The following is a 27,702-nucleotide window of genomic DNA, read 5'->3' as shown; positions in this document are numbered from 1 at the left end:
ACCAGCAATCAGATTGTTAACAGAGGAGCCTGTTTTTAAATGTCTCAGGGCAGCCAGATCTACAAAGCTTACAGACACATCCCACCATCTGAGAGATGCTCTGTGAGCACAGTTAATGCGATAGGCAAACACTGTTTCAGGCAGCATTCGAGTCATAATGAAAACCAAATAAGGAAAACAAGCTAACAGATGGAAGACAGGCAACACTGGAGAGCCAACATGATGCACATACCAAGAAGCACTTTGCTTTGTGATGATTAAAACGAGGACATCCTTAAGGCAGATGTGCTGTTCACAAACAGAACGCTCCACAGGGAGATGCGAAATGAATCACTCACAAAAAAGTACTGTTGAAGTCTTTTAATAACACTAGGAAAATATCATAATATTAAAATCCTGCTCTCAAGGGGTTATTTCGGTTGGGATATCTGTGTTTATAAGCCAAACTTTTTACCCAGTTGTGTTTTACTTTAAACCAACTACTCCTTTACAATGGCATTTCCAGTTAAAACACAGCTAACCTATAAATACCTGAATACCACAGCACACACTGCGTGCGTGGGTTTTGTTTAAATCTTAGTGGAAATAATGGAAAATCTATTCAACACAGGGAAGCAAATGTCGATTTGTTAAGCGGGGAATGTAATAGCCAGTAAAGAGTACATTGCATATATAATACAGAAGGAAAAATTATCGTCTGGAGTATGTGAAATTACACGGATCTTTGCACCTTAAACCTATTAGAAGTTATTCTGTTGGCCAATACTAATCCGCTGAAGAAGCAGAACGTTGGTCAGAAGTCTAACGTTTCCTGTACCAGCACAGAGAGAATATAAGCAGTCCAATGCTGTTAAAAGAAAACATGAAATCCAGCTCATGTTTCTGGTTAGGGATCAATTTCTTCAGGAATTACTGTTAACATAACATCTTCGTTACCCCTGCGAACAACCATGTTCAAAGTACTGTCCTTTTTAATAATGTCACTGACATCAGAGGCTGAAGTTATCGACTGTCCATTGATGCTTATAATCACATCATTGTCCTTCAGGCCACCACTGAAAAGACAAAGGAACAAGGAATTACTATTACGGCCATTTCATTATCCCCGCTGTACTTTTGACCAAATCCAAAAGGCACTGGCTATTTCCAATTTCCCACCTGACAGCAGTTGGACAGAGACGCAGCAGGCCCCCAAAAAGCAAACAATTTATGTAGCGGCGCACATCGCTTGGCAGCCATTCATCCTACCTTCATATTTTAAACATACACAGATCTAACTCAGTCACCAGAAGCATCTGAGTGCCTATAGAAGCCAGACCCAACCACCAGACAGACACCAACCAAATGGGACCGGCCCAGCATGGCTCCTCTGCCCAGGGCTGCCCAGACTGCTACTGGAACCAACAAACGGGGTGCTGAGGGATATCATCAACCACAGTGTCTTGCCTGGTCTTGCACAACAATCTGGCTCCAAGTCACGGAAATATTAACCAAGAAACCAGATCAGACATGATTCAGCCCTTCAGCATAATCCGTTTTTGCAAAACCACAGACCAGTCATAGGCCTCTTCCGCCCGCAGAAAATGCCTTACATGAGTGCCTCTTGTAAGCAGGTTGCCTCGGCCAACGTTGTCAGCCTGCTAACAAATCTGGTTGCCAACTTTTAGCTGTGACTTTCAGCATTTTCCCCAGAAAATCCATCCCTGAGTGCCTCACACTGGTAGGCTCTTGACTCAAATCCCACCTAAGTGCTGCAGACTCCCCTGAACATCTGTCCAAGTGGAGCCTCTTGAGTTTGCCTTCAAACTACAAGGCTTTGCCACCTCACTGTTTTCAAACTACCATCTTACTCTCACCCTCTGCTAACTATTGTTACCGCTGCAACGTTTTTTTCTGCACCTTCAGTTTGGACCTGCACGTCAGGGCAGTTGGTACATTTCATTTGTAGTGGAGCAAACAGCCAACAGAAGTTTTGGTTCACATTATAGACACACACTGGTATTCTGCATAATCAACCTTGCTAACAGGAATTATCTACAAAAAGCAGCAATAATTTAAAAAAACAAGCTAGACAGCTAACGTTACATCTTGTATTGACAACCATCCCCGTGATAAAATATGGTGGCACCAAGCAGCTTTCTGCCCACACCTTTGGTTCTACATTTGCTTCTCTGCTGCCACAAATTTGTGTCTTTCTTAAATGACTTCCAGTTTCAGAAAATGGACAATGTTTCCTATTTCCTGCTCTGGATTACTGAGCAATTTCATATTGACCAAACTCCAGAAGGTAGATGCTGCCAGCAGGAGCCAGCCAGCCCAGTCCCACTGACTGGAAGCCTTCAGCAAGGCACCCCATGAAGCATGGCACCGAGCAGCCTTTGAGGTTCTGAGCAGTGCTGAGTAACACTAGGAAAATATCAGTTGGCCAAACCCAAAAGCTCTTCCCAGCAGCGTGGCTCCTGGAGAGGCTTCGTGGAGAGGAATGTTCCATGCCAAAAGAGGATCTCACCTCAAACAGAGGTGCACCAGGAGAGCCATTGGGTTTGCCATTAGCAAGCACAGAAGTGCCTGGGATAAGTCAGCCACATCCTTGCAAGGCAGGAGCAAAATCTCCCCCCCTTGCCCTCACACAGCAGTGACCTGCAGGGCTGCAGGAGCCATCAGCTCCAACTCAGCCCTGGCATTGGGAGAGCAGAGGTTTTGGAATTGATAGCTGAGAAAAAAGAACAGTGAGCTTTCATGCTCCCTGACTCCTTGCCCTTTCAGCTGGGAACTCTGACAGGGCTTTGCAGCAACGTGCTGGCACATCTACATTATTGCTGATCAGGGAATGAACAAAAACCACAAACTGATTTCAAGCTGACAACCTAATAGCTATCAGATGGTCACAATCCTGTTCATTTAGCTTAACCAGGATAGCCAGCTAAGCATGGAACATTCTCTCCTTCAGACAGTGGCAGTGGTTTTGAGAAAAAAAGCACTCCAACTTACGCTTCAGCTGGTGTTTCTGGAATTACATCAATAACATAGGCCCCAGAGACAACGTCAGGAAAGTCTTTATGGCGATCTTTCAGCTCTCTAGCTTTGCTGGAAAATGAAGAAGCATCCATAAGAATATTGTGCCAACAGGGGGGGAGAAAACCATGGATTTTTATTCAGTTAACATTTGCCAGCTGGGATACTTTACACATTTTGATGTGACACCTCACAATTCACTTTAACCCTTAAAAGTATATCCAGAGTTATTACACTTTTCCATGCAAATGGCTTTTACTGCTCATTTCTGTCAGCAGAAAAGACCAGCTGTTTTAAAACTTGGACTTTAGTCCTAGAAGATTCAGAACACCTAAAAAAAACTTTCAGTTTTCAGTGCTTTGTCATGCTGCTGATCCTTAGGCATACTGAAATGCAAACTGCCTGCTTGCTCTACTACAGAAAGTAGTAACAGTCCATATTCTGCAGCCTAGAACACACAACGTGTTTGTTGACCATTCCTATTAACATAACTTGCTCTTTTCTGATTTGAGTTTGAAAAAGCAAGTCTACACAGAAGCTTCATTTCACATTAAGGTATCCTAATCAAAATCATTTCACACAAATGAAGCTATGCAGGGAGCTGCTGTGACCCTCGACCATGGTGACAATGCAGGATAGATGGCAGCAATATCAGTTGAGCCCCAGCACAAATTAACAATTGCTGCATCTTCTCTTCTGAAGGGCTAAGGGAAAAAAATCAAAAGGCAGGGAGTTGCTGGACAGCAGTTCATACAAGAGCCCATAGAAGAGTCCAACTGTGTAATGGACGCAGCAACAGAAGGGAACAGCAACTGGGAGGGTTGGCACCAGCACTCTTCTGCCCCTTCCTGTAGATTGTTAGCTTGATCCAAACGCATGTGAAACGACCTCAGTTCAGCAGGATAAAAAACATTTTTCTACTTTTACTTACCTAGGAGTTAGTGACATCATTCGTATGCCAATGTATTTCTTTTTGGTTATAGCCTTTCCTACAAGAAGTAAAAGAGGTCTTCATCAAATTCTCTTATCAAAAAGAGAGCCTTGGGGGCTGTTGGCTCTCTGTTGGATCACCAGTATTACATCTATCTCTTTAACAGCAGTGCAGTATATTACCTTTAGCTTGTCTGTCGTGGGATTCAGTTAGGAATTTCTTGATTTTATCAGATGGAATAGCAAATGAGATCCCAGCCGTAACTTTCAGTGTGTTAATTCCAATGACTTCACCGTCCTGGGGAAATTAGGAATTGTTGTTAGCAAAGGTGAAACGTACATCTCAAAGTGAAAGGGATTATTTCTTCTGAGCAATCACAAAGACAAAGGTGCAAAACAATTCTGTAGCTGGTCTTCAGTCTTCTGAAGTTCCTTTTCATAGAATCATAGAATTGCTCAGGTTGGAAAAGACTCTGAAGACGATCAATTCTACCCACAGTTTCATCCCATTTCTCTGAATCACCTACTGATATGAAAAGTATTCTACAAGTTTTGGAAAACCAAAAGCTCTTCCCGGCAGCGTGGCTCCTGGAAAAGCTCTCAAATGGAAGAGCATTCCATGCCAAGAGGATTTCACCCCAAGCTCTGTAACAGCAGAGCCAGTGGGTTTCCCATTAGCAAGCACTGACGTGCTGGGGCTGAGACAGAAAAAGGCTCTGGATTGAAAGAGCTAACTATCCAACCACAACTTTTAAATGGCAGGTTACTAGTGCTGCAGTTTTTTTGCAAGTCAAGTAGAAAAAAGTTGCCAAGTTTCCAGTGCAGAACCTCTGAGAAGCATTTTCTCCCCGTCTGGGGCTGACAGAGCTCCTGCATGGCCAGCTGGTTTTGCACCAAGTGCAAACACCTCACATTTAAAATGCACTTACTACTTTTCTTGCAAAGTACAGGCAAATTACTTGGGCATTACAAGTACTCCAAACTATGCAAAGTGTAAACACCTAAATAGTGAAATCGTGGTGCAGTTTGTGATTTGACAACAAAAACACAGACAAGTGATTAGTAAGTGCCATGTGAATTTTGTGTAGTCAGGCAAATATCAAAAGCTCTGAATCACACTTGTGGTGCACTTGTTTTTGTTTTTGGACCAGAAAGTAACAGGTTTCACACTAAGCCAACAAAAACTCTTACCAGGTTTACTAAGGGTCCTCCGGAGTTTCCATACTGCAAACAAACATGGAAAGAGCAGATTTAATATCCACCTTTTAATTCACGGCTCAAGGAATTTTTGAAATGTTTTTGTAGCAATTTTTTCCATTCACTATTAAAGATATGCAATTTACAAATCCAAACTATTGCTTAACATGCACTTAACATCCCCCCTTTTTTGCAAACACTTCAATCCTCCTTCTCTTGCCAGGGTAACCTATGGAAGCTGGGGCTTCTCATTGGTTTTAATAGTAATGCACTAGCAGCATAGAAGACTGTAATACAGCTTGGGAGCTGCAAGCAAAGACCCCCTACAAGGCCAACAGTAGACAAAAACTATTGTTTTGCCTTAATGCTGTAACAAACTTGAGTCCTTAAGCTAAGCGTGGCTGCTTTCTAGAAAGCATGGCAGATTTTGAGCAGATACTCATTCAGCAGAGAATGCTGCCTCCTCCCTTGCAAGTAGTAAGAAGCCAAAGGGAAGGCAGCCATTAGACTTGGTGTGGTCCCTTTGGGATTTGGTTTAATAACAATCAGGCACTGCTGCACTGCAGATGTCCACATTTGCGAGGATGAAAGAAAAGCCAGCTCTGCTCTCTGTACTTAAGGACTGCATTACTGGAGGAACTTTCAAAGCAACTATTCCAGAAATCTGAGAGCCCAATGGGCTGAAGCTCGAGGCAGGACCTACATTGATGATGGCATCTGTCTGAATGTAGTCCATATCAGAGTTGCGGAGCCCCAGCTCCTTCCCTCCGCGCTGCGTGGTGCTGACAATCCCTGTTGTCACCGTGTTTTGGAGCGAAAATGGACTTCCAATGGCAACCACAAACTCTCCAGGCCTCAAGTCTCCAGACTGACCCAGCAGAAGGACTGGCAATTTACCCTACAAATGGAAATAAGAAGAAAAGAAACATTCATACGTTGTTAGGACGTTGCTATGCAGGCAGAACAGAACTGTTCTTTAATGGAGTAGAAGAAAAAACACTGGAAGGGTGCTTTTTCCACAACAGGTACCCATTAAATCAAAACCAAATGAAGACCAAAGGAATGTTTGTGTACTGCTGTACAAAGCAAACATTCGTTGATACCAGGAAGGAGCTGTTCCCAGCAGCTTCTTGAAGTAATTAGCCAACAGCTGTTGATGTAAAAATAATATATTCCTTAAGAGTGAATTCTAAAGGGAGTCATGAAAGCAACAGCCAGAGTGTATCAAACAAACATGTGTGTAGTTAAAAGCATTTCATATTCCCCTAAGACACGAGCTAACGTTTCATCTATTGTTCAGTAGACAACTGGATTGCCTCCCACATATCTAGGTGTCCTCTGAAGATGTGAGGACTTAAAGACTTCCGAGTGTTTTTATGACAGTAAGGGATGCTGTTCTTTCCTTTCAAGATCTTATCTCTAAACATAAACTATCACATCATTAAACTTTTTTCCCCCCCGAGACAGAAAACATTCCTAAACCCAGCATCAACGCAGAGCGCCGCAATTTACAGCAACTAAAAAAGAAACGAATTAAAAAGCAATGGTTGGACCTAAGACCCTTGTCAAGGCGGCAGATAAACTCAGCATCGTTTCTCCAGGCCATCTGAAGAGGACATACAGCAGATGGTTCAAACAAGACCAGTAATGTCCCAGTGTCCCTTGAGAGCTGCTGATAATGGCAGGGAAGTCCCGCAGGCCTCCTGCTCACAGAGTAATTAAGGGCATTCTGAAGGTGTTTCAAAGAAATGCTTTGCACTGATGTATCATCCGCTTGCACAACACTGCCTTGGGTTTGCTTCATGTTTTTAAAAGTCAGTCTACACTCTTTTAACGATGTTACATGTTTGTAACTCTTTCATGCTTAACCCTTTGTCTAAAGGATCCTGACCATTTCCAGGTACTTAACCGCGGCACCAGATCATTTCCATCATTATCAGTGGATTAGGACATGCATCACTTGAGGCTTCAGTTTAAGCATCCTGCAGGAATAGAAAGGTACTGAACCCTAAAAGAAAACAGGAATCCCCCAAGACAGATCTTTTGCTTGGTAAACCTGAAGACAGGTTTCCTCCATGCCCATCCAACTGAAAAATCCTTTCCTTTGCACAACAAGCTCAGCCCCCCCCCTCCCTCCCCCCAAAAAAGGCATTAATACAAACTTCCAAAATAGGTGACTAATTCCAGATACAGTGGATGCCCCATCTACGGATTAACTTAAACCAGTTTCGAAGAAATGGGTAACATATGCAGTTTTAATATAAAAGCTATCTTTAAGGTATTCCTGAGCTTTGTCCCTAAAATGAAGGTACAAATTGGCTTAATAATCGCTCTTGCTGCCATTGATCTCTTACTGGAAGCCAGCAGAGGTTGTCTTTTTAGCCTGTATTTATCCCAAAGCATGCGACTTACATGCCTAAAGTAGAGGGGTTTATAAAAGCAGACTGTGTGCTTACAGAGCAAAAAGGCAAGGCAGCATTTAGTATGTCCTGATTATTTGTAGATAGCCCAAGGTAGTGATAACTTTTCTTTAGAAGTCAATAAAAGCTGAATCACAGCTACACTTTGACAAAAGAGAAAATACTACACGTTTGATTTGGAAAACAAGAGCTAGCTCGTTAGTCAATTTTTGTCATTAGCAGCTTGAAAGACTGTACCAATAAATCACCCACAGGGACAAAAATCCACTGAGCAAAACTGAACCAAACGCACATCACTTTGTATTTGTCACCTCTGGTTTCATGTCAAGTGTCCCAGGAGATGCAGTGTCCAAAAGTAAAAACAGGAGACAGCAGCTGTGTCCCTATGTGCTGCCACAAAGACAGGAGTCACAGCTCCAAGATTCAACCAGCTTCATTCTGAGGATCCTTTATCCAACTGCGTTACAATTCCACCAGCACCACTATGCTCAGATGAACATATTGTTTTAATAAAGCCCGTTGCCAAACCCCAGACAAGATCAGATGCTCTACGGAAACTCCATCTCTCGGTCTCAAGATGACAAGAAATAATTAGCCAACTGCTTGTTAAACAGAATCACTTGGAAGAGCAACAGAACAGGCAATGCAATAAAGAAGAGAGAGAGAGAGAGAGAGAGAGAGAGAGAGAGAGAGAAAGCAATCCCAAGCTTGCAACCAAGCAGCACCATCCCAGGTCAGCTATGCTGAGCAGTTCATAACCTCAGAGCACAGCCCTGACTCCGCTAGCACAGGACAGCAGCAGCACGAGCTGTGCTGGAAGCACACAGCTCCATATGGGTATTGTTTGCACAGAGGGAGCACCCTGGCCCTTCCTTGCCTCCAGATGCTATTAAGCTGACGTAGCACGTGTTTCCAAGACGCCGTTGATCCAGAAGCGCATCTCTTTCTGGCACTGCTTTGCAAACAAAAAAAGACAAGTGGCCAATGCACGGAAAGCAGATGCTTTATAAAGAAGGAGGGCATTTAATCAGTAAACAAAACAGACAAGGGACTATGAAGAAAAATCTCTTTCATTAACAGACACCTGATTGGTCGCATGCAGAGTTAAGACTTAGACAATCTTTCTCAGTTACAAAAACAGTCAGAAAGCCAAAATCGCGTTTGGCGGCAGAAAGGCACAACACGGAGCAGTCTCTGACTAACAGTTATTTCTTATTGTGCTGAGTTTTCAAGCCTGTGCCTATACTAGTCGGGCCTCAGTTCAAAGCCCAGCGCTGCACGGATTGGCGTGGGCCATCTGTGTGATTCAGCACGCCTTCTGGAAAGAGTTAGGGCTAACCTTTCGTCTGCTAGCAGCAAAAACCTACTGCAAAAACTGCCTTGCTCTGCACATTGTGACATTCAGCTGTGGAAAATGTGCCCTCTATGCAGCACATTTCTAGACGCGACGTTGCCTAATGTAAAAATGCATTATGCCAAGTTAACTGTAAGTGACATCAACACAGTTGGTTTGCCATACTGTGTTCATCAATGCAACAGAACTGTTTCCTGTTTCATAGCCCCATGCCAACACACCAAAAGAACGAGGAGGATGCTGAGCACACTTCATAAAGAGCTACAGGACCCATGCTAAAAGAAAGACAGAGGGACTCACACAGGTTTTCACAGAACCATAGAATCATGAAGGCTGGAAATGACTTCTCAGATCTCCGAGCCCAACTTCAACCACCCCCACCATGCCCACTGTCCACATCCCTCAGTGCCACATCCCCACGGCTCTGGAACACCTCTGGGGATGGTGACCCCACTGCTCCCTGTGCAGCTGTGCCACTGCATCACTGCTCTTTCTGATAAGAGATTTTTCCTAACATCCAACCCAAACATCCCCTGGCACAACTGGAAGCCATCACCTGTCCTTCCAAACATCATCTTATCGTGTTCTCTGCAAAATTAACAGCACTGCATGTAAATATTCCCATCAGCACCTCCGTAGGTACATGTCAGGGAGAACTGGTTACGACGAATATATCTACATCTATATAACATATATTCCAATGGTTTTAAATTCGTGAGCTTGCTCCCTAACAGCATGACACAGCTGCAAATCATAATTGTCTTCACTCAGCTACGGATTTGCCACAGCAGTTAATTAAAAACACAGGCTAACCAGCATGCCCTGCAGTGCTTGAACACAGAGCCAGAAGCACCCAGCACCTAAACCCAGCTTTCCCAGTGACTCACTCCATGACCTTGGGCAACACATAACTTGCTTGCTCTCCCTCCATCTTTCATTAGATTAACCCTCAGGCGCCTGCTGATCGGCACTGACTCAACCAGGCAAATCTGCAAGCGCACAGAAATAGGACTAAACATGCAAACCCATAAGTGGCACATGACTCACTGTTTACACCCAGCCGGAGAGGGAGCCATTAATTAGCGCTAATATTTTAAGCCTCTCTCATCCCGAAGTGCTCCACACATTTTAATATAGGGTTTTGACTCAAGCCTTGGGTAAACAGAACTCCCACGAGATGTGGCTTCACCCAGCACCAAAATGCAGCCATTGCATGTGCTGAAGGGCAAAACACACAGCCAGATGTTCACCAGGGACAGCAGCAGAGCTGGATTTGGGCAGAGGACAGCCACCAGTAGTGCCAGTCATCAGTGAGCGTTGGGTTGGAAGCTTTCCATCCACAAAACGTGTGAATCCGCCTCTACATTGGCACTGAACAAAAGCAAATCCCATCTCTGCACAACCATCTCCTTCCACCAGGGATGTGAACAGTTCACAGTTCAATAAAGCAGTGAAGAGGAGACAAACGTTTCGGGCTCTATTTCTGTTAAGGAGTGACAGACTGCCTCCATGCTTTCCATGTTTAGGTAGAAAAGAAGCAGATGTTTGTTGTGGTGCTCTAATTCAGCTGTAAGCAACCCTGGCAAAGCACGCAGCTTCACTGGGAACTGTATTCTGCTCTCATTAACAGAACTATTTAACTTCCAGAATACGTTATGGCAAAACAAAAACACAGGCCGTGAGCTTATGAAAATGTGGAGTGTCATCTACGATCTTGGAGCTATTTGACCGAATGCCAAAGAAAACGAAAAACCCCAACTGAACACATTACAAGTCTCCAAAAGTATTTCATCGACAGTTAGAAAAACAAAACTGAGTTTCCTTATCTAAATATGGAGCATGGGAAGCTTGCAGGAAAAAAAGGCCAAACGCTGTCTTGCCATGTCTCTGGGACTTCAATGGCCTGGCAAGGCACTGCTGCTCTCCCTTGAAATAAGACGTAGTAAGGATGAAAGCTCTGTCCATTGCAAAGGCTGTTCTCAACATGTGGGGAAGGAAGCACATATGACAACATCCTCTGCTCTTAAGATGGAAATAATAAAAATAAAATTAAAAAAAGCTTTTTCAGGGATAAGAGAGGGGCACAGGGCAGACAACCACCCCCATGCTGCCACCCAGCCCAAGGAGCACCTGGAGCTCGCACCCAAGCCTTTCCCATGCTGTCCCATTTCCACAGGTCCCAAATGCTTCTGCGACAAAGATGAGGGCTTCCTTGTGGGAGACTCGGGAGGAAGCAATGCAATATCCAGTGACAGATTTCCAAGTCAAAATGAATTGGAGAAAAGCCACTGACATCTGGAATTCAAGTAGTTTGGTTTCTAAAAATGCGAGCTATTAGAATACTGATACGTAAACAGGAACGCTTGCTTCCCAGCTTCCTGCAGTGTGTACACACAGGGAGAGAGGCAAATCCCCTCTGGCCACAGCCATACAGAGCCTGCATTGCCTCACGAAACCACCAAAGCAGTGAGGGCAGGAGGTCCTGTTGACTTAAGAGCGCTGAACCGAGTGGCTGTTAGTACAATGTTGGAAGGAAGCACGAGCAAAGAGCTGAAACACGACCGCAAAGCAGAGGTGCAACACCAACCCGCTGCTGCTGTATCGCTTGGGTGCCAAACCCTTTCTAGGAATACAGAAGCACGCAGGTCTGCTTGCACTGAGAAATGAAAGCCTTCACACCTTGGCAGTCAGTGGCGAATGCCTCAGGGCTGCTTTTTAATTCTGCAGAAAGAAGATATGCCCCAAAAGAGCCATTTGTAGGGACCAACCCATGGGCAAAGGCAAATCTGCAGGGTGAAACAGGTCCCCATTTGGAAGGATAGTTCCCACAGCTGTAAGCCACATCACCTTCAGGTTTAACACAGCTGTCCCCAACATGCTGCCTACTTTCAAGATTTCAGCAAATTGCTCTGGTTTTCAATGGACACAAGAAATCATAGGATGGCTTTGGTCAAAAGGGACCTTAAAGATCATTGAGCTTTAGTCCACCCTGCCATGAGATGGCTGCCTCCAGAACCATCCAACCTGGCTGTGGGTACCTCCAGGGATACCACTTCTCCTTTTATAGACTGTGAAAATAAACCTCTTTGAGAATTGGAAGAACAATCCCAGCATTTCTGTTCCTCGCTGACTTTGGTATGTTTTTAAATGAGAATTTCATCAGGGAAACTGTTTACTCTTGCTGGTGCCTAGATTTCACCGTCCTCTTTAACTCCCTACTCCACTGAACAAAACCAAATAACTTTTAGAGATGTCCTTGGCCAGATGTTCACAGCTTAAAGAAAAATACAGTGCAAGCTGCTGCAAAACCTTAACAGCTTTAGGAACACCAGCTAACAGTCTCAACTCATACTTCAGGCTCTTCCTAACCACAGAGGCATTCCTCAGCCTTCAGATCCTGCCTTAACACGCCACAGAAAAAATAGAAAAAATAAAATGACATCGTTGATGTCACCTTCAAATAACATGTTCAAAAAAGAGACTTTGCCTCTCACTTCACAAACATTGTTGGGGATGGCTTTCATGCTGTATCTAGCTTTGTAAGGGGTTATTTGTACTGTCACATTAACTTCCTCAGTTATCAAATAAATCAGAACTCATGAGCTCCTCAGGTGAAACAGGCAGTGCCAATGGGGGAGCAGCACACCAGGTGGAGTTGTACAAAGGATAGGGTGCTTACCGAGCACACAGCAAACTACAGCTATCAAGTTATGTTCTGCCCAATTTAGAGCAGAGTCCTGCTGCCCAAATGAGTGTGCCCAGTTGCCATCACACAAGTAAGGCAGCAGAGCCCACTCACTTCCTTCTGCAGCAGCTCTGCCTCCAGGCATCAGCTCTTCCCAACGATCCTTTCCATCATAGATAGCAATGTCAACATGTCAACACATCAAGAAATCTCCTGCTGAGGTAGTGTTGGGTGGTTCCAAGACAAAAAATGTTCCCCAAGAGAATGTGCAAACATGAGTGAGCTGGGTTGCAATGCTCACAATCTGAAGCATGCACTGTGCTGGCAGCTTCAGAAGCCAATACATCAAGCCAAAAACACCATCTTGTATCCTCAGTTAGCACGCTACATTCAGAGAATTCTGTATAAATAATACCTCTAAAAGACACTGCTTGTCAGATCAGAATCATCTATTTTTGTCTGTTCTGTGGCTGAACGCTGAAAGAGGATTATACCTTGGAATGATAAACACATGCAGAATGACCTGAGGTGCCATTCTCAAAGGAAGGACACGCTTATGCCCAAAAGCTCGAGTGATGGAATAAGACTGTGATCGGCACTTCATCACATACCTGCAGAATTCTTTAAAAAAGAAAAAAAAAAGAAAAAAAAAAGATGAATATCTGTCATCTTGAAGCCCAACCAGAATCACCAGTTCAATCCTGCTTAGCAGTGCTTTCCACTATCGGCGTGAAATCTGCCTGCCTTCCCTTTTTTCCAAGCCACTTTCCAGGCTGCAGGCGCCCGGCTCTCCCTGGGGCTGTGCTCACTGCTGCTCTGCACGAGCTTCCCTGGGTCCTTAAGCGCTCACTGTTTGCACAAGTGAGGCCTATTAGTTTTTAATAAATGCACTCAGGCTCTTCCATCAGGCACTGCAGTGCCAGGGAAATTTTGGAGCGATTTTTTCAGGGTGTCAGATAACACAAAACTCAATGCCTGCTCCCTCCTCATGGCCTCAAAACAATGTGTTGCATCAGCTCAGTGCCTCCTCCCCCTCTATCTCTGAGTTACCAGCTACTCCCTTCTCTGCAGCCCGCTTTCGTATTACTTCTTTAATCCTCAGCAAAGCAGGAAAATATTTTGGGGATAATTTTTTTTTGGCCACATTGTTGATAAGAAGGTTTTAAATAAGAAAAACCTGACAGAGCCTTTAAACAACAAAGGAGGCGAGGGAGCAGCCCTTGGGTCATCCAAGAGTTCTGCATCAGGCATCTGATTTAGTCACAAACTCTGGAACAAACACTTCTGCCTCGCTGGGGAATAGCTCTGAACTAAAACAACCCTGCAAGGTCTACTGAGTCACGTGTTTCAAACAACAGATGACTGCCCGTCAGCTTTGGAGGTCGTTAAGCAGAAGCCCAAAGAAGGGAAACCAATATGAACAGCACCTCAAGCCATCACATGCATCTGTGTTATGCAGAAGTGTTTCCACACAAGATTCCCCGTGCACTCCATATGCACAACCACGTGACAACTGTTCTGCTATTGCAGGAGGCAGAGTAGCACTGAGAGCCACAAGTCTGACACTGCTGAAGACTGTGGGAGAGAGGTTCCATTCCAGCTTCTTTGGAAAACCACCTGCAGTGGAAGAACATCCTTCCACGTTGGCTTTAGCTTGAATGTTTGAGATACGTCCTACAGTAGTTCTGCATTTTGCTATCTACATCTGTGTGGTGCAGACCTTCAGAGGCACAAACCTACCTTCCTAAACCTACCTTCCCATCTCTGCCAACCGCAGGGGAGTCCTCCCACATCTCCTCTCAAAGCAGGAGAGCTGCACTGGCAAAGCACATGCTGATCAGCCAGCGAGCTGCACTGCTGCTTGAGGATGCACACTAAATGCTAGGTGCTTGTTTGCATGACACAGAGAGGTCCTAAGATAAACCATTACCAAAGCCAAGGTTGTGGCTGAAGAAATGCACGCCCACCACGTTTGCTCCAAGATTTGTCAAAACTCAACACCAAACCACTGCTCTTTCCTTTAAATTAGCAACAGGACATCCTCTTTTCTGAAACAAAGAGGGATAAAATGCACCTTGCTCACTGCCTTCACTCACCTGAGCATCTATTTTAATTAGTGCAATGTCAGCTTTCTCATCAACGTCTTTAATTTTAGCTTCGTATGTTTCCCCGTTCTTCAGCTCCACCTTCACCCTGTTCTTGTTGGTGACCACGTGTGCGTTGGTCACTATCAGCCCATCCTCTGAGACGATGAAGCCCGAGCCACTGGCAACAGGGATCTCCCTCTTGGAGTAAGGAAGTCTGAAAGACACAGGGAATAACAAACATTTATCTCTGCAAAAGCTTGCAGGACCACAAACAGTGCACAGCCAAAAGGAACATGGTAGATTTTGATGCTTTAAAGTATCTGTTGTTACTTTCTGTCATTAATAAGGCAATGCACATGCATTAGCTTAAACTGGGGTGGGGTTTCTTATGCTAGTTTTTTTGTTTGTTTGTTTTTTTGCCAGGACTCTTAAGTTATTTCTAATGCTTCAGCATGACACATCTGTCAGCTCAGAACCCTCTTTGCTGCTGTCTCACAGTCAGCTGCTTGCAGGAATACAAAGTCAAGCTGGGCATGGTGTTTACTTGCGGAATAACTCGATGTGAACCACAGCAGGAGCGATCTTCTCCACCACATCTGCTATAAAGTTGTACTTGTGCCGCAGGCTATTAGGATGTTCTTGGCCTGAAATAGAAACAGAACACATGTCATGAGTTCTTCAAGTGACAGGAGAAGGATCATTGCAAAACACCTGAATTGAAAGCACTGTGTGGGTCTCTCGCCCTTCCTTCCAAGTCAGTTGCAGCACAACCCTTGCTCTGCAGTTTCCCTTCTGGCTTTTTGCACAGCAAGCTCTGCTGTTACAACAGAAAACCCTATGCAAACTTCTCATTTCCAGTGCATGCAACTGGGCCATGGGGCTGCAGATCTGCTGCACTGGTGTCTGCGGGCTGCAGCACCCTGCATGGAGCAGCCCCTGCTCCAGCCCATAGGTGATAAGGCCCTAATCCCTATCTAAGCCTAAAGCTGGGAAAGGTTAAGGTGGGCACAAGGTTTGTGTTGCCTCCCAGTGAGTCTCAAAGCCCAGCCCTTCGCAGGCACAGACACAGAAGCTCCATGCATTGCCCTCAGTCCACCAGCCACATGGAGGAGCAGATCCCATGGACTTTAGAGCTACGGAAACACCCCTAAAGCTATAAAAATAGATACGCACATGGAAACAATGGGACCACAAAGCTTTGCATTCCTGGGCAGTATTGGAACACAAAAGCCCATGGTCACCGAGTATTCAAGAAACGTCACTGGGATTTTCAAAAGCAACTGGATGCTGAGCTCCTATTGTAGCCAACAGAAAACCTGTCTGCACCATCAGATGTCTAAAAAGCTCTGGAAAAAAACAGATAGATCTGACGCATCTCCCTCTTCTCACAGTTCAGAATTTATGTTAAACCGGGAGCAACTCAGCAGTCTGGCACCCTGAGGAGCACCAAATATCACATTTCCATAGAAGCAAGAAAGAACATCCCCTGTTGTCATCAGCACTCTCATTTTCTGTGATACACGTAAAACACAAAGGTGATCTGTGTGACTTCCAGATGAGCACTACGTGCCATGCTGCACCGTCCACCCCTGCCATTTGGCTCCTAAATCTGCAGATTAAAGCAGTAAGCAGCTTGGGGATGCTGCAGGTGCTCGTGACAGCTTAAAAGGAGGATTTATTTGCAGAACCCTGGGAGACATGGGACTGTGCTCTGAAACCATCCTGTTTATCCATATCCGAACCACTTGCATTACCTGTTGATACCAAACCAGATAAATCTGAACATTTTTACCCAGGTGATGGAAAAAAAATAATCACTTTCCAGAGGAATAACTTGGGAACGAATCATTGGTGCTCTCAACCAGATACTGGTTTGTTTCAGGGTGAAAACCAGGTTTCAGCTGACTCAGAAACACCAGCTGGCACATATTGCCCTCAGGCACTGCATGATGCTCAACCCAACCCAACCACTCACAATCCTATCTCCCCATTCGCACCCTCTGAAGCACCTCAATTGCTTCTAATGCAATCAAGGAGCAACAGCAGCAGCTACCTCATCTACTAACAGTTCGGACATGTTAATCTGCTCAACGATTCAAGCACGTGCTCCCACCTATTTTCCTCTAAAGCATCGTCTGACTCGTGCTAAGCGGCGATCCTTGGATTTAGCACCAGAAAGGCAGAAGGATTAGCAACCTGATTAGCCAACACCTTACCCACCACAGGATTTACATTTCCCTTTATTAGAAAGGCCCAGGAGAACCGCATCGTAAAGCTGGCAATGGAAACTGGAGTTTCGGGAAGCTGTAGAAGAATGAGAACCATGCTGAGAATGAGCTTGAATCCATTCGCTCCCATCAAACAGAAGCTCAGACAGATTATCAGACTGGATTAACGTGACATGGGGATAAAACACCACGGGGCACGGCCGTATCCATCAATATGCTTTTTGATCACCGCTTCCAAAATCATTTTGCCTTCGTTGCAATGCTGCAGGCATTTAAAGGTCACATCCTGCCCTTGGGAAAGAGAGCCTCCACAGATAGGGGGGGGGGGGATCTGCACAGGGAACACAGTCTTGTTTTTTTTTTTTAATGCTTTCAACCTATTTTTCTTTCAGCATTTAGCTATTTGAGAAGAGCTGTGCATGGTGAGACTGCTAATGCTCCATCACTTTGAGCCTGGAGCTGCAATGGCCAAGACCTGAGCAGCGATGCTCTTCTTGCATAGAAACCAGTGTGGGCCGTCCCAGACAAACTGAGTGAGAAGGTCAGAATTTTGGACTGTGAAAAAGTTAGGTAATAAATACTGATTCATGGCATACTGACCTAAAAAGCTTACACCAGCTCACCACGCCTGTCCTTTGCTTATGTATTAGGAATTCTTGCATTGTGTAACACGGTTTTGCAACAGCTCTTGACTGAGTGCCCACTTAAATGGAAAACACACCTTTTTTTTTTAAGCAAATAAACAAAAGTCAAAGTACTATTCAGATGGATTCATTGAGGAACATCAGCAGGAAAAATCCCTCAGAACTGGTCTTCAGCATCATACAAAGAACATAAAATCTACAAGAAATGGTGCAAGAATTAACGTGTTGAAAAACTCTTGTGTATCTGTGGAATAGTGCCAAGGGGGGGATAAAAGCAGACCAAAATGGACACCTGTGTGCATCCAGTTTACCATTACGTATGCATTCAATGCTCATCCCAGAGCACTGCTCTTCGGGATTACTGAGCAATGAGCTGAGAGGTGCAGTTCCCTTTCCTCCAACAACAACCTCCAGGCCCAATTTTGTCTTGGACTTGAACCACCAGCAGGCACCAGCTCCTACAGGGGAGCCCAAACTGCCCTGCAAATTGCAGCACTACCAACCTAGCATGAACTAATGCTCATTCCTCATCAACAATGTGGCAGCATGCAACCATCAGCAGCCACCAGAGAAAAAAGCAGAGAACTTCAGGACTTCTGCAGGAGATGCATTTCTCTTCTCCCTAACAAATGCATTTGTCAGCTCTGGTGATAGCTCAGGGTTTAGCAGAAGACACTGAAGGGTGGAGCAGGTTGCACTCAACATCCTCTGCGTTCTGACTTATGGGGCAGGTCAGGAAATCATAGAGTGGTGTGAGTTGGAAGGGACCCTTAAAGGCCATCTGGTCCAACCACCCCACGGCTCCATCAGGAGCTCAGAAGTAACCCCAACCTATCCCCTGACCTTGGGTGCCTGCAGGGATGGGCACCACCACCTCTCTGGGCAGCCTATGCCATTGCCTTACCACCCTTATTGTGAACAACTCCTTCCTTATATTCAATCTATATCTTCCCTTTCATTCCCTATTTCAACTGATCCCTAAAACGTAGATTTCTCTCTTAAAACACACTTCTCTGGGATAACCACTGTTGAATCCATGCTACCATTCTTCCAGTTTCGTGCATCTCTCTTTTGTATTCTACCCAAACCCTTCTGCAGTTAGGTTCCTAGTAGACTCACTTTATCACTTTGTGGGTTTTTTGGTAGGTTGGTTGGATGTTCCATTTTAAAAATCAAGAGTTGGCTTGAATAAAGCTCTAGTTCCCAAATACCTTCAGGCTTCAGTGTTCAGATCTCTGCAGCCTGCTCTCTGCCTATTTATATGCTGTGATTACTTGTTTTGTATCATTTTTATTGAACTATTGCACAATGCCCCAAATGCCCACAAGCGTGGTTAAGAAACTTTCATTAATGCCATTAATAAGATGATTGTTGTGCATTCACTTAATGACCAAAAACTGCCTAAGAAAACATAAATAGGTTACAGCATGAAAAATTCCCAAGGCAACTACATTTTCAAGGACTTCAAAAGGTGTGCTGGCTGCCAGCCTCTGAGCAAAAAGGAAAAACCTCTGCCAACTGCCATTAATGGCACTAATATCAGTAAACAAACTGCTGAAAGGAAAGGCTGAATCCCAAGTCATGGAAAAAAGCACATGAGGCTGTAAACAACTGAAAGAACGTGGTTTCACACGGAGGAGCCAAAAAGCATGCTAAGATCTAGGTTTTCGTTTCACAGCTGCAATGATGCTGTAATGCTGATACATGCTGCTTTTGGTAGTGTTTGGAGCTAAGCTGAAAAGATGCTTTGGAGATAGAGATCTAGCAGATGTCACCTCTCCCCTTCAGCTGTGAGAGCTGCATCTGCTCACACAGGTGGACCCACGTCTCACGAGAGACTCTGCATATGAAGTTGTAGCAGTAGATCTTCTCCCCATTCAGTTTTCCTGAGTTTTCAAGGGGAACCCATCACCCAGGCAACTGATGAGTTTCAGCTCTAACTGAATGAGATGTGAGAAAACCTCAAAGTTTCACACTTGTCCATAACACAACTCACCTGTGGGCAACTACCGGCCAATTTCTGCCTTGCACAAACCCCTGGCTGTAATCAACCCAGACATCTTCATGTTCTTTTTCAAGTCAAAAAGCTCAGATTCATCCTGGAACGAAGACTTCAGTTTCTTTAAAGCCTTAATTCCCCTAAAGATCAACAAACTTCCCATGAAACAGAAGTCATCTAGACAACTACCCAGGAACAACACGTATATTGCAAAGGCTGCTGCACAGGGTGCTTCCATGCAGGCTGCAGGGAGGGTGGAGCACCTCCTCCCACTTCACCCTTAAAGGTGCTTCAATGGACAAGCACTATGCTCCATCTTTCCTGGGGAGCCAAATTTGGGCTTGCTCCGTGAGCAGTGGGAGGACTCCATGTTCAAGGCCAGGTTGGATGGGGCTTTGGGCAACTTGGTCTGGTGGGAGGTTTGTCCTTACCTATGGCAGAGGATTAGAACTGGATGACTGTTAAGGTCCCTTTTAAACCAAACACTCCTATGGTTCTGTGACAATCACCCCATCCACCAGACCCATTGATAGCACCCTGAATATTGAGATCTTGGGGTCCAGGGATCCAAAAGCAAAGCCTTGGTTTCCCTGTGGCCCCAGCAGAGCTCCAGCACTCATGGGGACAGCAGAACCGGTGACTACTGACACAAACCACAAGATCGTAAAGTTTGACTTGGAAAACTTCCACCCTCCCAACAGCACTGCAGCCACCAGCGTCTGCACAACTGCCATTAATACCATATAGGAAAACATTAAACCTCTGGCACTGCTATAGAAAGTGGAGGAAATGTGCTTTGCTCACACTGAGAACGGTGCTATCAGCACTGCTGGAGAGGCTGAAGGAAAAAGTGATGCGCGGGATGATCCTGCTGCCACTTCTTAACATAAAACTGCAAGCCTGAATATTCTGCTTCCTATTCAAGGGTGAGTTGTGTAAGACGCCAAGAAAGGATATTATGCAATGAAAATAGTAGGGAAAGAAGAAACAACACTACGTATTGCAGGCAATCTGCTCAGGAACAGCTCTGAGATCAGAGGAGGGAAGTTTGAGTGGTCTAAACCACAGAAGCACGGTAATAAAACCACCATTACATCAGTATTATTTTTCCTGCAAAATCAAAGGCGAAAGAAACAAAACGTCACTGATTTCTGAGAAGAAAGTCTATATCTCCGTGACATCCCCAACAACAACAAAAATATTTTCGTAGCACTAAACGAGGGCGATTTCAAGCACCTGACTCTACCAAACAGTAATGTGAACAAATCCAGCATTCACTCAACACATCTCCTGCAGCAAGAACCACGACAAGACTGAGGTGAGAATGGGAAGTGAAGTTGCTTTTTGGCATGAATGCAACTTGCACCAGGCTGGTCTGGGCTCTGAGCACCTGATGGAGCCGTGGCTGTTCCTGTTCACTGCAGGGAGTTGGGCCAAATGGCCTTGAAGGGTCCCTTCCAACTCCAACCATTCTATGATTCAAAGGTGAAATAAAGAACCCCCTCGAGGTAATGCGCTCAGCTTTGTCAGGAATTCCTATGCAATTTCAGATGTAAACCTAAAAATTCAGGCCAGCCAGGAACACTTGGCCTGAAGGCAGAACAACATAGGAGTCAGGGAGAATGCTGTGTTGCAAAAAGCAACTGAATTGCTAGAGAGATGTCAAACAGTTGGCCTCAGGAGGAGCAATAGCCAGGCTGTGTGCATCCACTGTATGGATAGATGCCCTTTTTCAATATCTTACTTGAACAATATTTTAAAAGTCAGCTTTGTTACTTATACACACTGACCATACAATGTGTTTTATATGTGGCTCGAGATGATTCCTCTGGACACAGCATGGACAAAGCAGGCAGTGGGGCACCCGTGGCTGCAGCCCCGTGGGAGCAACTTCAGAATGAAGCACTTGAGAAAACATAACGCATCCATAACTCTCTCAACTGTAATTAGCAGAAATATACGACCAAAAGCTCTGTAGCTGGTGGGGGCAGAAGCACGGGAAGGCTCCAGCAGCCTCATCCAACACAAGAGGAAGCAGCATCTCTCTGTAAACAAAGTGCAAGTGAGCCCAGCTCCTGCCAAGCTGCTGCAGGAACACGCTGTCCCTGGGCACTGCCACACAGCAAGGACAAGTGATGGGGACAGCAAAGCTTGGTGCTGCTTGGCTGTGCCCCGTCTCAAAAGCTCAGAGGCCACAACACTGGAGAGGGGGGGAAAAAAAATCCTTTTTTTTTTTTTAATTTAAATAAATTAAAAGTAAATAAAAAAAAAAAAGCAAACAAAACAAAACAAATAAAAAGCGATTCAGGATGAGAGGAAAAAAAAAAAGTGCCAAGCTCGAAACCAGCATTAACAGCAGTCTTGTCTGAGCTGGAAACTAGGGAATATAAGTCAGGTTATGGAAAAGAGTCTGCCTTATTTCCTGCCGGCAGATGAAAAGAGTATTTCAGGCAACGGGTTAAGGCGGCCGTGGCATTCTCTCCTCTGCCGAAGGCTGAAAATACAGCAGATGAGTCAGGAATTGCTTCTCCGCTGCTTTTTCCAGCGCTCGGCCCCTGGAGCTCAGCGCAGCTCAACGAGGCAACAACGAGCCGGTAATGCCGGTAACCCCGCCGGCACCCGACAGCCGCCCGGTGCTGAGCATCCCCTCCTGGTTATCAAAGCTTCCGAGTCTCATTCTGAGTACGTGAGAAACGTCCGAGAGGAGTGCCCAGAGAACAGACGATTGCTTAATTGCCTTCTGCTCGTAGAAGCCCGGGTAAGAAGGCATCAGAGAATAAAACGTCGAGTTTTCTGTCGTGTTTTGTTGGATGTGTTTACGTTTTCTCCAACGAGAACCTTTAAAAACCCCTCGTTAGATGCAGGCTCTCCAGCCAGAGGTATTGGTGTCACCACTTGGCAGCAGCAGGACTCTCCCCATGGTGACAGCAGAGAAAGACTCAACCCACAGACAAAAAGCCCCAAGCGGCCATAAAACCTACATACCATCCTTAGCATGGGGTTTCCTAATGGTACAACACATAAATCCAGCCTATCTCCATCACAAAGGCCGAAAACATCCACACATCAGACAAGTCCCACCACCTCCAGCAATACTTTCTATACGCCTTTAAGAGCCCTCTTAGGAGCAGAACAAAACAAGGCTCAGCCATGCTCTGCCTGTACAGAATTCTCTCTTTTCCCAGCACAGAAGTGGGCTCCTGGGGGCTGCATTCTGGGGTGGAATGGTGAGACTTGGTTGGTTTTCTTGTCCCTCCCCCCACCCAGTGCTTGGTCCCACCACGTTTGCCTTCTCTAAGGTCACTTTCCACGGGAGCAGGCTGGCATCCATCAATGCTGCTTGCAGACCTTCCCCCAGACAGCAGAAATACTCATGGAAAAGAAAGATCATGGAAAATGGAGCAGCAGAAAAAACCAGCAGAGACTCAGAACGGCTCCATCTGCTCTCAGCTCTGCTCCTGCTCAGTGCTGACCCTGAGCAAAGCTCTCTATCTTCCCCTGCTCCACCCACTGGTTATTTGTCAGTAAAAATCAGTGCAAACCCAACTGCTATCAGAAGCACGGGGCGATTTTTCGTTCTTACCATAGTAACTCTGTACAACCAACGCTTTTACTGCAAAGTCTGCAAAACTGATCCAGGAACTGTCCCAGTAGAGTCAGTTTGGACTGCAATTGGACTTGATGATCTTTTCCAACCTTAGCAATTCTATGATTCTGTGATTTATCTCCAGGCACTAAACGGTAGCCGAGACCTTCCTTATCACTGACACTTTAAAGTAACACCATTAGTGACTTGAGGCCCATTTTAGAAGCTAAAACATAAGTCTCCTGCTACAAACGTGAGGGAGATGTCTTCAACCTGCGCGCAATCAATGCATTCCACTACAGCCCTCAGACCCGAGTGGCTGAGTGTGAGATTTTAGTTCCGTTCTGCTCTCTGGAGCCAGGAATCACAGGCAATCACAGTGACCTGCAGTGATCCAGGAGGCAGAACCGATTCTCACCACATTCCCTACATCCTGACTGCACACCCACTGCTGCTCATCCATGGCTCCTGGGGCCCTGGCATGGCATGAGAGCAAGGAACGACTCTGATTTACCACAAAAGTCACATTCCACAGCACGCCGGTGTCTATTTGTAGCGTCATTTTCTTTTGCTCTCAGCTCACGTAAACTCACATTTGAAAAATATTTTCCAGCTTCCATTTCTTGGACAGCAGATTCTTTCCTCTGACTGCTGAGGACAAGCAGCCCCATCCCATCCAGTCTCCTTAATGGGCTCCTGCTTACTCACAGCTTTTAGCACTCCTCAGGTACCTTTACATCTCAAAGCCCAGAAGATGAAAGCATGGAACCCTTCCTCGTTCCAACTCCACACTCCTGTTTGAAGTCAGAGTTCCTCCCAGTTCCTGGGAAGGAAATCTGCACACGGGAGAGGGAAGAGGTGAGACCACAGCTCCCATCACTCCCAGCCCCCCCTCACAGAGCACAGCACTCAGCTCTGGAGGAGTTTTTCATCCCTCTCTGGGGAATTGCTTCTCTTCTGGAAATACGTGGCTGTTTATTTCCACTGCGCTCGGCTGCTTTTCCCTCCCTCCCATCCTCCTGCTGCACAAGTGGAGCAGAGGACGAGGCCTTAGGACCACCCAGATGTGAGCACTGAGCAGATGGAGGGGCCCAAAGCCACCCCTGGGGCAGGAGCCTCTGTGCACACAGCCCCTTCCCAGCCCAGCTCATTGCACGTGTGCTGAGCAACCTGCAAAGCTCAGAACATTTCTCCAGCACGTGTGTCCATGGTCATCTTTAGGGAAACAGCTGGGAGCCTGATTCACAAGAACAGTATCTGCTCTCCTCTAGATACATCTCTGGCTTCTTTCCTGACCTCCCCAGAATGCTGAGTCTCCCTTCCTGCCCTGATTACTCATCACTGCACATCACAACACTGCCAGAGCACTTGGCCTAACAAGCACTGCAGGCAGAATTTAGGCAGCTCCTACTACTTTTCCCCATTCTTTGCTGTGTGGATTTCGTTCTAATCTTGTTCTGTTGTTAAGGGATCAATTAATGACAATTCTAACGATGTGAGTCACAAGCAGTCAAGAGGAAAGTTGGGAACTGAGATCATCAACGAGGAACTTTTCCGTTTCTCTGGTTAAAGGTCAGAAGAGGAACGTGGGTTCATCTGTGTGCAGCTCTTGGAGCAGGACACAGAATCACACAATCATAGAATCTTTAGAGTTGGAAGGGACCCCTGAGGGCCATCTGGTCCAACTCCCCTGCAATGAACAGAGACATCACAGTTCCATCGGGTTGCCCAGGGCCTGATGCAGTCTGGCTTTGGAAGTCTCCAGTCTGGGGCATCAACCACATCTCTGGGCAGCCTGTGCCTGTGCCTCACCACCCTCACCTTAAAGAGATTTTGGGAAAAGACCTGTAAGATCAAGCCCAACCATCAACCTATCACTACGAAGCCCACTATTCAAGTGGAAGGAACATTGGAACCACAGAATGGCTTGGGTTGGAAGGGACGTTAAAGATCACTAGGCTCCAACCCCTACTGTGGCTCAGTGCCCCATAACTCAGGCTGCCCAGAGCCCATCCACAGCCTCAGGCACCTCCAGGGATGGGCACACACAGCTCAGCCCAGCAGTGCCAGGTTTTTCTTACATCAGCTCTAAATCTCCACCTGTTACGATGAACAGATAGAAATGTTTTATCAAAGATAGCTCCACTGAAAACGGGACTCGAAATAAAACTAAAAATCAACAACTCTTTGGAGCTGCACATGAGGCATTGCCTTCTACCCCCGGGGAGCACAGCACTGCAGCCTGCTCTCATTTATTTTGGGTCCTTTACATATGAAACAACTTTGTTGAACGCTGGGAAGAACCACATGCTGCTGCTCATCTTCCAGCACCTTTCTTTTGTCCCTAATGAAACGGAGCAAGAGGAGGTGTTCGAGTCCAGGTTGGATGGGGCCCTGGGCAGCCTGGTCTAGTATTAAATGGGGAGGTTGGCGGCCCTGCATGCAGCAGGGAGGTTGGAGATTACGATCCTTGAGGTCTCTTCCAACCCAAGCCATTCTGTGATTCTGTGAACAAGAGCTGCAGTCCCTACAGCAGTGCTTCTACAGCAGGCAGCCAGGAGCTGGGCTGGGTCAGGTCACGCCCAGCATCCTTCATGCAGCAGAGGGAATGTCCTGAGCTCACAGCCCAAATTCTGCCCATGCTATGCAGAACAAGGTGTAAAGCAACGCTATCAGTTTCGTTAATTGAGAACTGAAAGGGACAGGAGGGAGGACAACAATATCACGAGGCATTGTGTTACGCTGCAGGTCAGGAAACCTTAGCGTGAAAGCTGCGATTGTGTCGGGCATTAAATGCCAGCAATGTTTCCAGGAGCACAATGCGGCTCTTACACAGAGGGGGAGCAGAGGGATGGAAAACGGGCTGTATGGATGGAGACACTGGGAGCTGGAGCTGTACAGCAGGACCGGGCCCTTCTCTGTGTCCTGCTGGGGGGGGTTGGGGAAGTGGAGAAAAGACTACAAGCTGCTGCTAAACAAAGTGCACAACTGGCTCAACCCATACTCAGAGGGTCAGTCCTAAGGGAAACGGAGCTACTCAAACCCTTCTGCCACTCAGAAATAGGCTTAACTCCTGTTAATTAATGAGCACGTGTGCACCGAGTGGCTCGGAACGAAGGCGTAGCTGTAGCTTAACAGATTTAATCCGATCGGTGTTAGGAAGACATCCTCCAGGCTCATCCTGCTTATCCCTGCACCCAGCAAAGTGAGAGCAAAGCCCCAGCGGTACATAATAGTACACAGCAGAAATACCGAAGGAAAACCACGCCACTTGTTGCTGCTGGAGATGCTGCTGCTTCTGGACCGTCCTCTAGAAGCACTGGAGTCAGCCTCAGTGCTGCTCAGCTCCACTTTCCCTCCTCTCCAACAATCCCATTATTAATGAGCACCGCTCTGCTAAATCGGGCGCAGCCCTGCTGCAGCCACTGGCTGTGCCCAGCTCTAACGGCGGCTGCATTCCTGGCTCGATTTCCCATGGCATTACACGGACGCGGCGCTCGGATGAAAGGCTGAAAGCGCACTCGGCACTTCATAGCATCCTTGGAGTTGGAAGGGCCCTTTAAAGGCCATTTGGTCCAACTGCCCTGCGATGCACAGGGAGACCCACAGGTGCTCACTGTCTCGTCCTCTGACCTCGGGTGCCCGCAGGGACGGCCCCCCACGGCACCCCTTTTTGAGGCAGAGGAAAGCAGGGCACAGCGGCCGATTTTCCGAGAGGGACGGCGGATTCTTTCCCCCTGACACTTGGCAGCCTCGGAGCGCTGCATTCTTGCTCCGCTTTCTCACCGCGCTCCAGCCCCGACCCGAGCCAAGGTCCTCCTCCCCGCTCCGCGCACTCTCACCCCTTACCCTGCCCGCAGGCTCCGCGCTGGATGGCGATGATGGGCGGCTGCCGGAGCCTCTCGGCACGGCGGCTGGCGGCCCGCAGCTGGCAGGGGCTGGCGTAGGTCACGGCGTCGCTGCCGCACACGGGCTCGGAGCTGGCGCACACGCAACGACCGACGGCCGCCCGCTTCCTCACCGTGCCCGATGCCGGCACCCCTCCGCCGGGCGGCACCGAACACCGCAGCCCCTCTCCGCAAGGCGGGCCGCCCTCGCCGTTCCCGCACGGCTCTCCTTCCTCCGCCCCGCAGACGCGGCAGCAGCCGCACGCGTCCAACACGGGACCGCCGGGGCAGGAGGAGGGCAGCGAGGGGCAGCGGGAGCGATCGCAGCGTTCGGGGCAAGCGGGCGGCGGAGGGGCGGCGAGCAGCAGGGCTGGCAGCAGGGAGAGCAGCACGGCGCTCCGGCACCACGGCGGCAGCATCGCGGCGGTGACGGCGGAGGGAGGTGGCGGAGCGGGATTTAAGCGGCGGAGCGAGGGCGGGGCGGGAGGAGGGGCGGCCGAGAGCACGGCCCAGGGGTGTTGAGACCCCTCCGGTTGGGGTTTGGTGGATTGGGGGCGGGGGGGGCGGTTTAGGCTGGGTGTTAGGGAAGGATTCTTTGGGGAGTGAGCGGGCACGGGTTGCCCTGGGAGTGAGGGTTGTGCGACGCGGCCAGCGGGCGTGGAGGGGTCGG

The 27,702-nt window shown here is 46.9% G+C and overlaps 1 protein-coding gene across 1 annotated transcript; it reads right to left on the bottom strand.

Annotated features, from left to right (window-relative positions):
* Positions 1-345: 345 nt before the first annotated feature.
* Positions 346-27,468, bottom strand: HTRA1 (HtrA serine peptidase 1). The gene is made up of 9 exons (XM_048945118.1): positions 26,995-27,468; positions 15,233-15,332; positions 14,698-14,902; positions 5,846-6,040; positions 5,137-5,169; positions 4,129-4,243; positions 3,947-4,004; positions 2,992-3,087; positions 346-1,055 (listed from the first exon to the last, which is right to left on the bottom strand). The coding sequence occupies exons 1-9, from the start codon at positions 27,449-27,451 to the stop codon at positions 887-889; spliced, it is 1,428 nt and encodes a 475-aa protein (XP_048801075.1). The 5' UTR covers positions 27,452-27,468; the 3' UTR covers positions 346-886.
* Positions 27,469-27,702: the final 234 nt, after the last annotated feature.

The sequence above is a fragment of the Lagopus muta genome, chromosome 5 (assembly GCF_023343835.1).
Source record: "Lagopus muta isolate bLagMut1 chromosome 5, bLagMut1 primary, whole genome shotgun sequence".
NCBI classification, from domain to species: domain Eukaryota; kingdom Metazoa; phylum Chordata; class Aves; order Galliformes; family Phasianidae; genus Lagopus; species Lagopus muta.
Note: the sequence above shows the minus strand (reverse complement) of the source record. Positions and strands in the feature narration are given on the sequence as shown.

Excerpts from the sequence above, each read along its gene's own strand:
- HTRA1 (XM_048945118.1), bottom strand. The coding sequence starts at position 27,451 with ATGCTGCCGCCGTGGTGCCGGAGCGCCGTGCTGCTCTCCCTGCTGCCA. Across the intron at positions 15,333-26,994 it reads GCGCGGAGCCTGCGGGCAGG|GCCAAGAACATCCTAATAGC; the intron begins GTAAGGGGTGAG and ends TTTCTATTTCAG. Across the intron at positions 4,005-4,128 it reads CCACGACAGACAAGCTAAAG|GAAAGGCTATAACCAAAAAG; the intron begins GTAATATACTGC and ends TACTTCTTGTAG.